The sequence below is a fragment of the Excalfactoria chinensis genome, chromosome 3, assembly GCF_039878825.1.
Source record: "Excalfactoria chinensis isolate bCotChi1 chromosome 3, bCotChi1.hap2, whole genome shotgun sequence".
In the NCBI taxonomy this organism is placed as follows: Eukaryota; Metazoa; Chordata; class Aves; order Galliformes; family Phasianidae; genus Excalfactoria; species Excalfactoria chinensis.
Window position 1 is genome coordinate 6,550,364 of NC_092827.1, and position 17,866 is coordinate 6,568,229.

At 41.4% G+C, this 17,866-nt stretch overlaps 1 protein-coding gene across 3 annotated transcripts in view; it reads right to left on the bottom strand.

Annotated features, from left to right (window-relative positions):
- KLHL29 (kelch like family member 29) overlaps positions 1-17,866 on the bottom strand; it is a 397,903-nt gene that overhangs the window by 238,214 nt on the left and 141,823 nt on the right. For all 3 annotated transcript variants that reach the window (XM_072333528.1, XM_072333526.1, XM_072333527.1), the window contains exon 3: positions 5,394-5,699. In XM_072333528.1, coding sequence (XP_072189629.1) covers positions 5,394-5,654 — 261 coding nt within the window. In that variant the 5' untranslated portion in view covers positions 5,655-5,699. The remainder of the gene's footprint in view (positions 1-5,393; positions 5,700-17,866) is intronic.

A 17,866-nucleotide genomic window follows, 5' to 3' on the forward strand; every position in this document is an offset into this window, starting at 1 on the left:
AAAGACTTAAAACTATATAGTTATCTCCGAGTTTGGCTGGAGAAAATCCTATCAAAACCGAAGACTGGCATTTTTATAAGATTTGTCATAGGTTTAACCTTGAGAATAACAAATCATTAAGTGTGTGGGGGCTTAAGAATCAATTTGTGTTCCAAGCAAAGGGTTTTTAAAATTAAGGTTGAAAGCAAAAAAAACCACAAGCCTAGATCTTGCCTGGTACTGCACGGATTCTGTTGATGTATCAATCTTTTCAGGCATTTAAAAATAATATAGAGATGATAAAAGTAAATGTTCTATTACCAAAAAATCTCTTGGTAATAAAATTTCAAATTACAGCCCATGACAACACTTCTAAATTGAAGCTGTGATACAGGAGCTTTGATGGAGAAAATTGTACAAGTAACTCGCAAAGTAATTCAGAAAAGCAACAAAGAATGAAGGTGCTGTTGAGATGAACAGAAAACATACTTGGAATGGCAGGCAGCATCCTTAAATGAATTTTAGAGTGTTTTGTTGCCAATATCTTAAGCAGTGCTGCAGTCTTATATGGATTTCTTTGATAGCTTCCTTCTACCGACAAATAACCTCGCTGCAAGAAAACAAACAACGCCTCACAAACACAGACAAATCCAAACCTGAGCTCCATCACCATACCTGACTGGGCTCAGGATACGAACTGGGGTAAATGCAGCAGCTTAATGGCAGCACTCTCTCTGACTACTTCAGGCTTGAGGAAGGATCTCCAATGTGGAAAGTGATCAGAACCTCTTAGTGCCTCAGCTTCCCTGATGGTGCACTGGAAGTGAGGCATTAAATTATTTTTTATAAGTTGCTGAGGTTTAAGTAGGTTTCCTTATTTCTACTGGCAGCCTCCAATGAAATGGGTTACAGCAGCGCAAAGTATCACCGTTATTTTGTTCAGCTAAAAAATAAAGCTTAGGAAACTACAGAGTTGGGTTTTTTTTTGTTGTTGGTGGTGGCTTTTTTGTTTTGTTTTGTTTAAATAACTCAGACCAAACATCCGTAAGTACTTAAACGTGGCAGATCCACTAAGTGTGATTTGTACCAAAGCATCTGTGCTAAGAAGATTACAGGTACGCTTTGAGAACAAATTTCAAAGGTCTGCAAAGTATAATTAGTTCTAAAGTTCTCCTGCACATTAATAATTAGTAATAAAATCCTTCCAAAGCCCTCCGCAGAACGATGTTAAAAGCTCTTCCTGAAGCATAAAAACACAGCCCAAGCCCAACCCCCTCATCACTGGCATTATATATACTAAGCTTCCTTCTGAAGATGGTTTCACCTCTCTCCGACAGTTAATTTGATCAAGTTTGTCTCTCCTTTCCAATGCTTTTGCCATCCATATCTCATAATTCAGGGTGAAGTCTTTAATCTTACATACATTTCCATGATTATTTAAACACCAAATGTTTCAGCCAGATTACATAGCCCAGTGCTCTTTCTAACCATTTATTGATAAAATTCCCTGAGCCATTTCAGCACAAACATAGGCAGTTTCACAGTCCAGACAAGTACCAGGAGAGAAAACAAGGCTTTTCCTCCATTCTGAATTTGTCATTTTGGGATTCGGTTAATCAGGAGTCAAAGGACAGGAATATCACCAAAGCCTGTCAATATGGACAACAGAAGACTGTAATAACTCTAATTATAACTCTACTTGTTATAATTATAACTCTACATATAATGAAGAACAATGACATGGGCATGCATTTTTAGTAACTACTGACTTAGCACTGTGCAGTGTTTTGGATTAAAGACTGCACTTCACAACAGCGGTGTTCAGTGAGTTAAGAATTACTAAACAGATTTTTTCCTCAAAGATTAGCTGCCAATGAGAAATGAGACAAGACGTGATATTAGGCGAAATTGTATTCAACTTTTCAAACAAGATTTGGAAGTAAATGTGCAAAGTACTGCTAAATTTGTGGATAAAAAAGATATTAAAGGAGTGGGAAGTAAGAAGAATAAGGCTTTCATATGAAATGATGAGTTTTCATGCAACAAGTGGTAATGCTACGCATGTTGGAAAAGGAGGGCAGCCCATTCTCCCAACATGAAAAGATGTGGATTCATGGAAGGGCCATGAAGATATTAGAGGCCTCAAGAACCTCTCTTAGGGAGAAAGACAGAGCGAGCTGAGCTTGTCCAGCTTGGAGAAGACTCTGGGGAGACCTCATTGTGGCCTTCCATTACTTGAAGGGAGCGTACAAACGGGAGGAAGACTGACTTTTTACATGGACAGATAGTGATAGGACTAGGGGGAATGGTTTAAGTATGAAAGAGGGGAGGTTTACATCAGATGTTAGGCTAAAATTACTCAGAGACTGGTGAGGCTCTGGCACTGCCCAGACAGACTCCGGGGAGCTTCTTCTGGTGGGTGGCAACCCTGCCCATGTCAGAGGAGTTGGGACTGTGTGATCTTTAAGGTCCCATCCAATCTAAGCTGTTCTATGACTCTATGATATGATTCTATGAATGTATGACTGTATCATATGATTGGACCGTATGAGTCTATGAACATATATTATGAACATATGACTGTACATTCTATGATTCTGTGACTCTGATTCTATACCCATGAAAGCAGTTACTCTGGAGGCAGCATCCAAGAGGGAAATACTATGTGTGCTCCCAGCATCTCAGCAAAAAAAGTCTGGAACAATTATCAGCTCTGTATACATGAGAACAGAGAAAGGGAGCACTTTTATCTCTGTACAAAGGAACGGTATGATGCTGAAATGTTGCATATGGTTTTAGTATCCAGATTTTCAAAGGCAAATGAGGAATTGGACGGGACACAAAAAGATACGCAGTCCTTTTGGAGGCTACTAAATCTGGTACACTGCAGGAAACCAGACGAACCGATGACCAGAAATCTGAAGGTAGAATAAATGATTCATAAAATAAATGAAACAAACTTGTAACTGGGAGCATAATCAAATAGAAGGAACACAAAACAAAGGGTTGGCCTCCATTCTTCGTGCTCTTCAGAACAGATCAGGAAGATACAATAAAGTCAAAACTGGTAACTGGGTAAAGCAAAGAGGCCTTTCTGTCTTCAGCCTGGAGGCACATCACTGCCTTTATCCACATCCCTGGACTATTACAGGAACAGAACCATGTTCTCAATCTTCTTGCTCCAAAACACCATCATTACTTTATTCACCCACCACATCACCTCTTGTGTGGGGCATGAGCTCATCCTTGAGTCTAATGACAACTGCCATAACATTGAGGAAGGTTTAGACAGCAGAAGACTACAACTAGGCAATCTAATATCCCCTTTCTGATCACAAAATTAAACTAAGGCGTTCAGTTTAAATTGCCACTGGCCCTCCATAAAAATACTCCCAAAATGGCTGCAGACTGTCAACTGTGCGTTCTCCGCAGCTTGAGAAAACTTGGCACGTTCCTATTTCTTTTAAATAAACTACGCAACCGCTTCACTCCTCTGACTTGCAATTTCCTCATTATACAGACCTAATTTTTTATGGTTAACCATCAGCTGGATTTCACAAGAGAAAGGCAATGGCTGGGGACACTGCTAACCACAAGTGTAAATCAGCTGTGTGTGAGGGAGAGAGGCAGAGACAGGAAGGGTGAACATGAGTATGTATGAGCACCTGATGTTTTTTTCTGACACCGTTCCACATCATTAGTTGGAAGCTTGCTATGCACTAGACTCTTACATCTCTGTTGATCCTACCTACCTCCCTTCCCTTTCAAAGTTTTTCTCTTCAGTACGTGCATTTTTGAATTTCTAGAGCTGTGCAGCTGATTTTTGGCAGAAGAGGCTGGGGCAAAGACTGTAGGCATTTTTGCACATTAATTTTATGGGAGATTACACAGCTGATTAACAGTTCTCTGAACAAAAAGTGTCCCATGCTACCTCCATTCTTGCCTGTTTATTGCTTTTGATCTATTCATACCAAAACATTCTTACTAATGAAAGTAATCAGAAAATTGCCTAATAAGGTAATTTAGAAAACAGTTCACATTGAACATATGATCAAAAGGCATTTAACTTGCAGTTCCTGCCTCCTTTCCCCCAGTAAACACACGGTTTACTGGCACTGCTGTGCTTCAAAATGGTTTCGAACATCTGGGAGAAGAGCTGATCAGCTTCTGACAATAGCTGGACTCTAAGCAGACCCAGGAACAAAGGTCATGATAAATAAAATGACTGCTTTGGCTCCAAAATTGCCTCAATCTTCTATAGACAAAGCACGATTGAAATGCATCTATCTGCGGATAGCATCTGGAGAACCCTAAATGTGTTTTGATCTGAATCTGATTGGCTTCTTTCAAATGAAGATAATTTGAAGACACTATGGAAAATTTTTAAAACCATAGACAACATAAACTTTGGCCTAATATTCCCTTTTAGAGCACTGACCTTGTTTTTCCACAGTGTGAAAAAAATAAAATCAATATAATAATGGTACTGCAGTAAAATTTCAGCTTGCTCTCGGCTTTAAATAACTTTATTGTCTCCTTTCCCCCTGTCTGTGTCTGCTGCATTTGGCACTAGCAGTTATTAAAATGAAACCAAGTTGAAAGAAAATTTAAATATCATAAAAAGAAAACCAGCAGTGCTTCTGGCTCACTTTGCTAACACTGTGGTCACCTTTACAATTTGCCAGGGTTTTGTATTCCCCAGCTGTTCTATTTGAATTTGCATGCACAAAGAAACCCCAACTTTCTACCTGAATAATAACTCGTACTTTGCAGGTTTAAAAGTACTAATTTTTTTATTTTTATTTTTTTCTTAAAGGAAAAGTTGCCCCTTTACTCTGATTATATATTGGAACAACAACAACAACAAATCAATGGTTTACTAATGATTTCAACTCTTTGGTTTGAAATTTCCTTCTTTTTTAGTGTGCGCTTTTGTACAAGTGAGAGATCCCGGTTGTAACAATCCTGCTGTTGCACTCTAATGTGCACTACTAACAAGGCTGTGAAAACCTTATAGGAAAGTTACAAATGGAGGGAAGAAAACCCACCATTCAGACAAAATTATGGCCTTTGCGCCTCTTCTGCTCCTTTCTGCACGAAGCCCATATCCACATATTGTCAAACACAGCCCTGCCTTGGTGAAGGTAGAAGAAGAACATTCCCAGAAGCAAAAATGAGAACCAGGAAAAGCAATGGAAAGCCCAAATGTAGGCAGTGCTAGAAGAAAGGCGGAGTTTGCTCTGCTTAGCCCCGGGCCTCTCAGAAACACGGAAACTCTCTGAGGAAGAACAATCAGCTCAAGTATGTGCGAACACAGATATTGCAAAGGGACAGATGATGCTTCTCCACCTCTAATTTCCCCTGAAACCCATCACACTCGGAATAAAAAAAGAAATAAAATACAGAGTTCTTACTTTGGTAGTTGAAGCTGGAGACGAGTTGGCCACCAGGCTCGTGATCACATCACTGCTGACGGTGGTACAAGTGGCTGTGGCTGGAGTGGGGAGCCGAGAGGGGACGATGGGCAGGGGCAGAAGCCCAGGGCGGTTGTTGCTGTTGGTGCTGGCAGCACTGCTGCAGTTGGTGCTGCTGACGTGGTTGCCGTTGGAGCTCCAGTCCCGACGATCCCACCCGGCCCGGTAATCTCGTTCAAACCGGCTGTGGTGCCGTGACATCTCGATGTAGGGCAACTTTTGCTCACAGGGAACTCGAGACCTTGCCTGAGGGAATGAAAACAAAGAGGTGTAAGGGATGAGGCCCCAGCGTAGCACCTGTACCCCGCAGTCCTCAGGGCAAATCTCTGCATCAGAGGAGTGCTGCTACATTCCCTTTCTGAGCTGAACATCAGGAGGAAGAGAGCGGTGGTGTGGTAAATGATAATCAAGAACATAAAGGAGAGAGTTAGAACAGCTACAAGCATGTGGTGGAGAGCCCCATGCCTCAGACCTGACGAAACACCATCTGCCTAAACTCTCCAGCAGAATAACAAGCAACAGCACACGAAGTGGAAGTTAGAAGAAAATCATTCAAATGTTCCGATAACAAAAAGATGTTTCCAATTGCTCCATCCTATAGTTTTCTCAACGCCCTTCAGATCTACCACTTTTTTCTACGCCTGATGTGTGACCAAACATCAGATTGGAGAGAAAAATCTACCTGTAAAGCTGCTCGTTACTTCTCTGTTTTCAAAGTTGAGTACCAATCTGAACTGTTCCCTTCCTTCCTTTACGTAAAGCCTTCTCACAGAAACACTTCACCCCAAGGACACCTGAGCCAAGGCAAGCCAACATTTCTCATCTCCTCTTGTGCTTTTGGCTAGATATAAAACACTTAATGCACTCAATCAAATGTACAATCAAATGACCAAATCACTTTGTGTGATCCTCCTGCCCTTATCATTCCTTACCTCCTTGGTCTTTGTTATCCACAGATTTTATCAGCCAGAAACAAGACGTCTGCAAGCAACACAGGGAGTTGAGACTCCCAACATCTAATCCTAGTTCTTATAATTATATCTTACATAGCCTACAGCACTTACTTAAGTCTCCTGTCTGAGGTTTCCTAACCTGCAGAATGGGTGGCAATAATGTTATTTTCCCAGCAGAGGTCTGAGTAACCAAGAGTCTGCAGCATTTGAGATTGAAGAACAGTATAAATAAATGCTAAATATATTTATTCCCATAAATAAATAATGAGTATCTAGGTCACTGCAGCATCTGATTTATTTTATTTGCATCACACGATGCAATAAATTGTTTGTAATAACAACAACAGGTCAGCTGAAGCGGTTTTGCTTTACAAATTCTTAAATACAAAAACAGACAGTAAAAATATCTGCTCATCATGGCTGAGGAGGGAAGCTGAAACAGAAGTCACCCAGAAACTTAAAGATAACAAGCTACTTCAGACAGATGTTACTTAGAAGCGATATAAAACGGCGTGCCCAACAATTTCAGTACTTGTTCACCTGGCAGAATTAAACAAAAGAAATAAATAAGGGTAAATTCAGACAGCTACTATGACTAAATACAGCATATTAAAGGTTCATCTGGTTCACCAGAGAGATACTGGCTTGAGAGGAAGAAAATTCTTCCTCAGTTAAAAAAACAATACTATAAATGTGGTTAGAATAGAAAGAAACAAAAATTCTACCACAATCACAATCCTTCAACAAAGATCTCGCAGGAACCTGCAACGGCTTTAACTGAGACAGAGGAGGTTTAGGTTGGATATTAGGAGGAAGCTTTTCACACAGAGGGTGGTGATGCACTGGAACAGGTTGCCCAAGGAGGCTGTGGATGCCCCATCCCTGCAGGCATTCAAGGCCAGGCTGGATGTGGCTCTGGGCAGCCTGGTCTGTTGGTTGGTGACCCTGCACATAACAGGGGTTGAAACTGGATGAGCACTGTGGTTCTTTTCAACCCAGGCCATTCTATGATTCTATGAATGGTCATGGTTGGGCACTGAGCTCCTCCAGCACATGGTGGGGCCCACACAGTAGGGCTGTAGATGTTGACCACAAAACCAATACTCTGCATACTGATATTACCTGAACACAGTGTCTTTAAGGGTGAGAAATTCCACTTGAAAACACCCTTTATCATTCCTTGCCTCTGGAAAAGTTTCTTCTTAAAACCGCACATTTCCCCCTGCTGTATGAAGCTATCTTTTTTGACTGTTTGGAAGGTGGCTGTCAATTGAATGCCCTTCTCCTTCTGAGCTCGAGGATCTCCATTAGCTGTGTTAGTGTACTTCTTGACAAGGCAATGAGGGAGAACCAAATCACATAGCCCCCACCCACCCACACACTTGAGTATATCTGACATTTAATTCAGCGCAGAGCAGCGCGCACATGCACATAAGTCAATAGCTAGCAGTTTTTGCCACACGATCCAAGACACCATGCCCCCAGCAATTCTACTATCAGATGAGACTGACAGGCAATTACGTCAATAACAAGCAGGAAAAAAGCCAGTGACTAAGCCATGCATTAAGAAGTTTACTTAAAACCCACCAGCCTCTTCACAAGCAAGTTTTCTTCTTTGTCCAGCTACTCTATTTTATTACGCTTCCAATAAGAAATGAAAGCAAGGGTTGAAAATGCACTGCATTAAATATACACCGCTTGCTTCAAGCGTGTCATTTTTGGCTGGGTACAAGGACACTTGACAGCAAGAAGTCGTGCAGAAATACTGGAGGGGATAGCTATCTAATAAATGGGGATTCAACTGCTGGTGTTGGGTATTAATTGCTTAAAATTAGAAACAATATAAAATGTTGTCATAAATAGCTGCTGGGTGAGGTAAGAAATGGTTTGTGAACCGGCTGGCTTATTTTTAAATGTATTTTCGGATCCAGCGTTTATGCTTTGTCTGGGCTATCTTTGTCAAGGACGATAATCATCATCATCATAACGCTTCAAACATCTTTAGTACTCATAAGAAAAACTTTGCTAACAAACTGTGTTCTGAGCCAAGCCTAATCATCACATTCCTCTGCAGAGAGGATGACACAGGACAGCACAAACCTTCTTGGGAAATGGCAGTGAAGGAGGCCAGCGTGAACCAACGCAAACATCAAGGACAAAAATTGCTAGCCAAACACATACAAGCATTTTCACCCTAACTCACTTGTTCATAGTATCATAGTATCATAGTATCGTGCGAGTTGGAAGGGACCTTAGAGATCATCGAGTCCAACTCCCGGGTTTCGAGCCCTCTGTGTAGCGAAGTGGCACTTCTACCCCTGCGCCACAGGGGGGATTCGAACCCGGGCCCTCCAGTGCCGCAGGCAGCAGCTTAAACCACTGCGCCACTGGGGGCACACAGTTAGCAATGCATTTTGTTAGCAATTCCAAAATCCAAACCCTATGTCTGAGAACATTGTCCCCATGCTCCTTGAGCTCCAGAAGCTTGGGGCTGTGCCCCCTGTCCTGGGGAGCCTGTTCCATGCCCACCACTCTGCTGAAGAACCTTTTCCTGATACACAGCCTGTCCCTCCCCTGACGCAGCTTCATATCCAATTTTTGGGGTAAAATTTTCCAGACACGGATTTCTTTAGGTTTCCTCTTAAGAATAAACCATAAATCCCACAACCCCACCATCTTCCCGCTACAGTGAACAAGGGGAGAAAGACAGTAATGCTTACAAATGCCAATATCAACACCTACAAATAATTCATTGGTTCTCCCTGTTGAAGGAATATTTTTCTCAACATTTCTATGCATGAACACATACTTCTTGTTTTCTAGGCCCTTCAAACAGTGTTAGATCCCTCTGAACACCACACTAAGGAAGAGAAAGAATGTTTTCACCTTCTTTCTCTGACTTGGGAAACAACCAGTACTGTCCACAGTGAATTTGTTACCCCAGCTAAGCCTTAGCTATAAGTATAATCCATCAACCTCTCTTCTGGGAGATGATTTTTCAGCTAGAATGAACCTTCCTGCCACCAAGCCTAGAAGCCAGCTCTTGAGAAGATAAGCTAAATCTATCTCAGATATGTCCATCCTCCATCGGAGCCATAAAACCGCAGGGTAGACAAACCGAGAAGTAGAAGAATGTAGGATATGTGTATCTCAGAAGTCCAAGAGGAGGGCTATTGCAGGCTGCCACTGCTGAAAATCACTCTGTACAGCTAATTCAGCTGACATACCATCTTGTGAAGGTGGTGAAGGAAATGAGACAGGCCTTCCCCCACACTCTACTAGGATGTAATCACCGAAGTAGCTGGGTGTCTTTAATCTTGACTAGAAAGGAAACGTGTGCTCCTGCTTGTCACATAGAATCAAAGGATTTCATTGTGCAGCCAAAAGGAACAAGATTTTTCTTAGAGGGGGAAAATGCACCCTTGCCAGAGAAGGAGAAGAGTGAAACCCATAGCTGATACTGGATAAGCTGATAAATACAAAGCAAAAAGAGTAAATTGGCATTAAGAGAGAGCTGTGTAAAAAGGCTGCGAGCTACAGAAGAAAGACTGCGCAACCAGAGGAAAATAAAAATCCCATGAGATACCTAAAAGGAAGTTTAGTGATGTGGCGAAGCAAACAAAATGCCTGCCTTGGTCCCTGAAGAGAATCATAGCCATGGATGCACTGCAAGAGCCATGCCAAGCACAGAGGACCCTCCTGGTTTCAGAGAAAGACTGTAAAGTTCTCTGGAGACTGACAAGAGGACTGTACAGGAAGCTGGGTGTTTCTTCCATAAGTTACTTTCACAGCAAGATGGGCTTGGGATGGTTGAATAAGGAAGGTAGAGAGTAATGCAGGAATACTGACTGCTTTTCTGAGAAACGCGTGACTCTCCTTAGGTGTCCATCTTAGCCCTCCACAGCCAAAATACAATGCAGCAAGTGAGAGATGCCATAAAAAGAAACAACTTCAACCACCCTGTCTTGAGGAAAAGTAAATTGTGGGAGCATCCCTGCTGGTGAAGACAAGCAGTTCCCAACACTTCTCACAGAAACAGCTTACTCAACAATAGCATCCAAGACTTTTTTCTTACAGAACGTGAGCATCTTCAGGTCTAAAATGTGGGCCACCAACATCTATGACTGTATCCGACCTTCAAATTTACCCCAAATTCATCCCTTTGGCAATTCGGAAACCTTCCTGCCTTCTTAATTGAAAACCACCCCTGTGTTGGAATTCATTTTTCACCACATCTCTTCTGCCAGCTCATTTGTTCCTTGCTTCCACAGCTTCCACTCCATACACAGAGGCAAGAAGAAGACCAGAGGCATTTGAGATAGCAGCGTGCTAACTGCAGGCCTCTTACCAGGTTCAAACAGATCATTGCTGCAGATTTATTAAACCTAAGTGATTAACATTTCATTTTATGCTCAATACATTTAAACACAGCCCTTCTTCCCCCCAAGCCCAAAGCACTCACTGTTCTGTAGAGAAAAAAAAATAAAGCATTTCCTATTCATGTTCCACTAAATGACAGTCCGGCTTGAGCCTCAGAGCAGCTTTTTCCCTGCTCTCCATGCTTATCTGGTCCAGGGCTCCTTAAAATGCCTGTCCTTACAGATATAAACAGAAGGAAAAACAGGCTTTCAGCCAGTCTGAAGGCAGAGAATCAGATTTCTTAGACTATTAGTCAACTACATTAAGTGATTTCAAACATAAAGGTCAACCTTTTAATTTAAATTCTTTTTTCCGGGTAAGCATTTGTTTCTAAATTTACCTTTTATATAATAACATTAGAGAAATATGATCTGCAAGAGAAGTTGGGAGACAGCGCAGCGGAAGTAGGTACACAGCCATTAGGGAAATGGAAGAAAAGAGTTTGAGATGTTAAAATAAGCAGCTAAATAGCCTTCCATGTTTTCAGACTGGATGAATGGAAGCACGGGTAAAATAGGTTGTTAGGGAGCTTAAAAAGCAGTTAAGTGCATGCAAAGCGTAAGTATTTTATGAGATTCACACACAAAAAAGAGATGAAGAAGAAGAGAGATTTGCTGTAATGAGATCTAGCATGAAGAACTGTAAGTGATACAGAAGATGTCTAAGTACCTAATCTCAAATGATTTCAGATAGATGCTGCAGGCGAAATGCTACTGGATGCAGTTTTATCAGCGCACACCAACACAACAACCCCTTCTTGAGGCCTAAGGATGTTCATTTATATTTACAGCACCAAAACCACATTGGAATGTATGATTGTTACCATAAATTGTGGATGCCATTTAATTGCAAAGTCATACAAGCACATGCATGAAACACAAACAAATGTGTCTTAAAAAAAAACATCTTCCAAATATAGCAGTGGACGTATTAAGCAGTAATAAATTAGCAGACCTGGCAGCTTCAGCAGCCAGTCCTCACTTCAGAAGCAGGGAAAACAAAATGTTTAATTTGAGACTCATTATTTATAACCTACAAAGACTTCTTCCTTAGACATATATGGAATTATTGTTAGAAGCCCACAAGGATCTGACTAATCCATTTGCACATATATATATATATATATTTTTTACTTAACCTCTTTTTTTCCATTTGGGTAACTTCATTGAAAGAACTCTTTGTTAGACTGAGGCAGTAGGAATCCAATCAAGAGATTCTGTAAAGCTGAACTACAAGCAGCTGTATAGAAAGATAAGACCCAGAAATATTTGAGGGGCAAGGAAACAACTTTATTATCGAGCAAGGTCTACTTTTGTAAACCCCTGATTTAGTCTTGTAAACAGTTGTAAAGCTCTTGTAAAATCCAAGACAAGACACAGACTTGAGCTGCTTTGCTACAATCAGATCTTAAAAAAGAAGAAAAAAAAGAAAAAAAAAAATAGAAAAAAAAAATCTTAACCCTGTAAGTGATAAAGGAACATGAGATTTAAGAGATTATGTAGGGTTTTACATAGGATTCAATTTTTTGCTAGAGGAGGCCATGCTTTGGGACACATTAAAAAAAATAAATAAGTCAGAGATGCAACTCTGCCCAGGACAGAGTTCACTATGCAGAGCACATACATGGATTCTTTCCTTCTCTGCCACAAAATATTGCACAATCTTGAGTATTTAAGATGAACATAGATAGTTTTACATACTTTGAATATGAAAAAAGACTACCCAGTTGGATACAAATACAATCAGTGACACTGAGAGTGATACCCTACCTTAGTGGTTTAGTGTCTTGCTTCCAAAGATAGGAGAATACAGGCTTCATAATGATGAGGCATTAAAAAGTCTGCATGTATATGTTTTATTCTTAAGCTTCTGAGAAATTCCACGTGGAAATTTATACTAGATAAAATCATTTCCTATGCTTCGTTCTTTACTTTCAAATGCCAGCTCCTTTACAACCTGAGTGGAGTAGGTAACACACCCTGCAATTTACGGATCACAAGCATTGGCGGGATGAGAAGAAATCTGCAGTTGTCCAGAGGCATCTGAGGTCCTGAGGTTCACACTGCTAGAACAGAAGATGAAGAACAAAGCCATCGCAAGCCCTGCAGTGTGTAAAATTTGGACGCACACAAAAAAGGTGTAGGGTTTACAGCAGGCCCAGGGGTTGCCTTCTGGGGAAGCCCCCTATCAGTCAAACGTCTTGGACTATTTTCAAAGGCCTTGATCCATATCCTCAGACACAGCTACTGCCAATTATAAATTGATATGAAATGGTTTAGGGTATGTAGGTAACTTGAATATCCCTAACTCCATTCCTCTCTCTCTTGGTTTTCAGCTGTTAAGATCTTTCACTTGATCTGGTACACCCCCACGGCTAAAAGCTCAGAGCACAACTCAACCCTTTCCATTCCCCAAAAGCAATTGCAGCTGCCGTTTGTGACAGATTCTTGGGCTTTGCAACATCCTTCTGCAGCAACACAACTGGAATTCTGCATAGCAATTTCCTAAATGAAGATCCATCAGAACTCTACACAAAGGCACAATAACTTTCTCAGATGTCTCTATGGGGTCCTGGGTAGCTGCTTTACTAAATAAAAACGGGCAGAGTGGATAAAAACAACAACTACAAACAACATCGTGTATCTCTGTAACACTTCTGCTTACAAAACACTGCCCCAAACATTGGCTCCCCTAATTAAATTATCTCATTAGCAAGAAAAGCAAACAAAAGAAAACCAAATGCCAAAAGCTGCTACATTTACTGTCAGTTGGCGGGGGGGTTGAGCAGGAAGGTTCATGCAGCAGGGTGGGCAGCTGGGACTGTGAGTCCCTGCACTGAGAATGGCTGGGCATCACCTACTGACCATGCTCCAAAACCGAGAGGTAGAGGAGACAGAGAAACGACTGGGTTTCTTCTGGGGAAATCCACCACCTTCTCAAAATGCATGGAGTGGCTGCCAGCACCTGACATACCTAATCTCGCTCAAGACTTCATAGTTAATAAAGCAGAAATACAGAATAAGCTACTGTCAGTGTTGCCAAATGTCACAAATTAAATTTCACAAAATTTAATTAAGATCTGGGGTCTTCTGGGGCTGGTTTTAGAGAGGGGTGGACTAGGTGTTCAGATTACATTTGGACAAGGCAAGAGAAATTCCCTTTGATTTACTGCCATTCTCAATTTTCCTGCCCTTGGGGAGGACTGATCAATCAGTCACTACTATTAGAGGAGAAAGGCTCTCGCCGAGGAAAGGGTTAAATACATCACATTTTAAAGCAAAAATCTCTCAGGATCACCTGTTTTCCTTCAAAACTTAAGTAACTGTCTTTTTTCCCTCTTATAGAATATTTTTGGGCTGTCCCATCCCAGCCACTGTTCACAAGCAACAGGGCAAACACTCTATTTTCTCTTTCAGGACTGATGCCCTCTGACCATACAGCGTTTTCTGACACATTCTGTTTATCACTCCCCCAAATGAAGACCACACGTACACTGCAGCATGCAACAGCCACTAAGCATCTGGTCTATAAGAAGAGCTGATTAGAAGCAAAATGCCTCTGAAACAAACAAGAAACATGAAATCCACTGAACACAGACTAGCACAATCCAGATCATCATGCATCTAAGTGTCTTAGAGGTTTTAGCATGATTTGCTCATACTGTTTTCTGAAGTAGGAAAGTGCAGTTATCCTGACACTGCAGTAAGGCTGTACGTGAAGCCTGCACCAATTGGATGAACTACAGTTTTTCTAGTTTCAGATGCCCTAAACATGGGATGGTTGCTAACCTCCATACACATACCCTCAAAAGTTTCCTCACTCTCCATTTAAGGAGCTACATATATTCTTTCAGAGGTCCTGAAGGACTTAGTGGAGACATTTTCTTGCTATATTTCTCAGAAACAGTTTAGTGGCATGGATACACCACTGGCACCAGTGTGTAAGTACCAGGAACTCCCTACCCCTGAGCGATTGCATTTTGCTTCTTCTCACCTGGCAGACACCAGGGGATTTCAAATCTCAGTGTTTTGATAGGATGTCACAGGAGGTAGCCAGAGCCCATGCTATCTGTCTGTATGCCACCACCGCTCGTCACCTCTATGGACTAACCGTGCTTCATAAAAAGGATTGATTTCATTCTCGGTTGGCTCAACAGAAGAAGTATCGCTTTTACCTACTTGCAGTTTTTCTTCTGTTTTGAAAGGCAGACTCTTTGAGAATCAGAGGGACGGTGCCACCATCCTAAGGAACTAATAGCACACCCAGTATCAAAGCCAAATGCCTCTCAGCTTGCTCCCGTGCCTCTTAAAAGCTATTCCTCTTATCACTTCTTCTACCACCTTTTCTTGCTTCTCACTTAAAATTGTCACCAGCGAATCCTGTTTTATCTTCCCAGCTGTCAGACGAGACTGTTTGCTGAATGCAGTAAATCAGCAACCTACCTTTTCTAGGTCAGAGGTCTGAAGCTTTTAATTAGCTGCTTTGAAACGAACACGATAAAATAAGAATCTGCTCATTTCTCAAAAGCAAGAGCCACTCACAAAATCCCCCTCAAGATGCATTAGGTGATGTAGAACCTTGAAAAATCACAGAGAGAAATCAAATCACGCTTGGTAAGCATCTGCGTACTTAAAATATGGATTTAAGAACACCAAGAACCTAGTTTAGAATGGAACCGTAAAGCTCCCAGATTTGCAAGAGCTGGCCAAAATGTTTGCATTTCATCCCGAATAGCAATCATTCATTTCTGTTCAGCCAAAGCTGTCAAAGTCTCTATATGCAGTCGTGTAGCGAGAATCTTATATACAAGCCAAATGCCTGTATAGCAAACATCTGGCCTCACTTCTGTTCCACCAATTTGCCAAAGAAAAAGTCCAGCCGATTTTTTGTGCTGTCGTGGCTTTTATTTGTTTATTTTTTTCCCTCCGCTGTGCCTCAGGTCGTTTTCCTTAAAATGAAATCATTAAAACAGGCAGAAAGAGAAGAGGAAGGAGGAGGAAGGAGAAGAGATGCAGCATCTGAATTATCTTCCAGTGGGACTAATTTTACTAAGCAGTTGTGCTACTGCTACCAGTCAATCACTGCAAGTATTATTAAGAAACTAACTAAATAAAAATAAAATAATGATTTAAACTTCATTTAGCAAAGAATATCGGCAGAGAAAGAAGGAAGAATACATCTGCTGTTCTACAGGCTGGAAGCTCAGTTTACTCAAATGTCCTCAATATCAGTATAAAATGTATTAACATAAAGAAAAAAAAAATCACTTGCTGCTCCCTTATTTTGCATTCCTTTTACATCCCTACTTCTCCGAGGCAACAGATCAGAATGGCGCAGTGCCTTCCCCTCCGGCCAAGTGCAATAAACAGGCAGGTGTAATAGAAGGCTGCAGCGGCTCAGCTCCGCTCCAGAACAATTGATCTTCCAGGCCTACGGTGTAATTCAGGCTCGGTAGCTCCCTGCACATGCCTCATTCCTGATCGGTCAATTATTTCAAATCAGGCAGAATTAAAGTGTTATTTTTGTGAGGGGGGATGATATTCACCAGTGACCGAAGTGAAACTAATAAACTAATTTCCCTTCGCTGCCTTGGGCGGAACAGAAAAATTCGAGTCTCTGAAAGACTGCAGCTGTTTCATCAGCCTGTTGCCCAAACCCGCTCGCAATTTTGCTATCTTCAAATTCAATTTTTTTTTTTGTTCACAGAACAATTTGGGGAATAAAACGCAACACAAAGAAAAGAGCACAAAAAAAAATAAAATAGAAAGGGAACAGTGAGGGCCTGAGAGCGAGAAGAGCCTCCTGAGAGAGGGGAACAGCTCGCTCCTCCACTCTGCAACACAGCGTATTCCTCCTGCCAGTAGCGGATTTATCCAGTAGATGTCAACACCAGCAAAAAATACGTGTAAAGCCAACCTTAACAGCAACAGCAGTCACTTCAATTTACAGAGCAGAGTTTTAATATTTGGAAGCACTGAATATTCTCTTCTGTCCCATCCCTGTATCTACCGGCAAGGACGCGGTCTGGTCCAACCATGTATGTGGAGCAAAATTATTTCTTTTCTTGCTTTGTGAATAATTTCGTGTGGTTTGCTGGAAAATGGAAAACTTGCTAACGAGCATGTGATTGCTTTCAGATGAGATCTGAGGACATTTTTCAGCAGAGGAGCAGGGAGAGGGTGTGCAAAATACCATTTGGTGCAAAGCGGCTACGGCAAGCAAAATCGTCGTCGTCACTAAGGACCATCTGAAGAGGTCTGCTCCCTTCTGACCTTTCATGGCATGGTTAAGCAATGCAATAATTTCCTGGATTTTGCTCTTTCCTCAAGAAGCTGCTCAGCCTACAGCAATGACCTGAGATTCCCACGCTGACCCCAGGTCAACAGATACTTGTTGTTCCTATGAGGTTTTTTTCTTGTTCATAATACACCAAGGACTGTCTGCCGTAAGCCTTTTGGTGTTATTACCACTCAGAAGGCTGAATTTGCTGACAGGTTTAAACCATGCAAAAAAACCAAGGCCGCTGCTTGTTGACACTTTTAAATCTACTATTAAGATCTGACTGTTTGAACAGCTTGTGTGCAGAATCAGAAGTACAGATTTCTGTTTCCTTTTTGTTTATTTTTAGATAAACCTTGTGTTTCTACTTTGCAATGTTTGCATTTGGCTGCTGAGCATGCAGTAATCGCATACATTATACGTACTGCTTGGAGACACTTTGCACTGCAGTTTCATTGGACGGATGAAAAGGGAAGGGAAATAACAGATCATTTTCCTGATTGATTAATCTTTCCTCGCACTGCCATACTCCCGTAAACATCAGGAGGAAAACCAAAAGTATGTTGTGACACCTAATAGCGAGACATTGGAGCAGATTATTTTATTACTGCTACAGAACTTACTAAGGAGTTTGTTTTCACAGATAGCTCGAACACGGCAAGGAAACCCAAATGAATATATTACCGAGACTTATCACTTCCAGCAGAATTATTCCTCACTTGTAAACCTCACAGCTCCTCACAGAAGCATATATCCTACGCA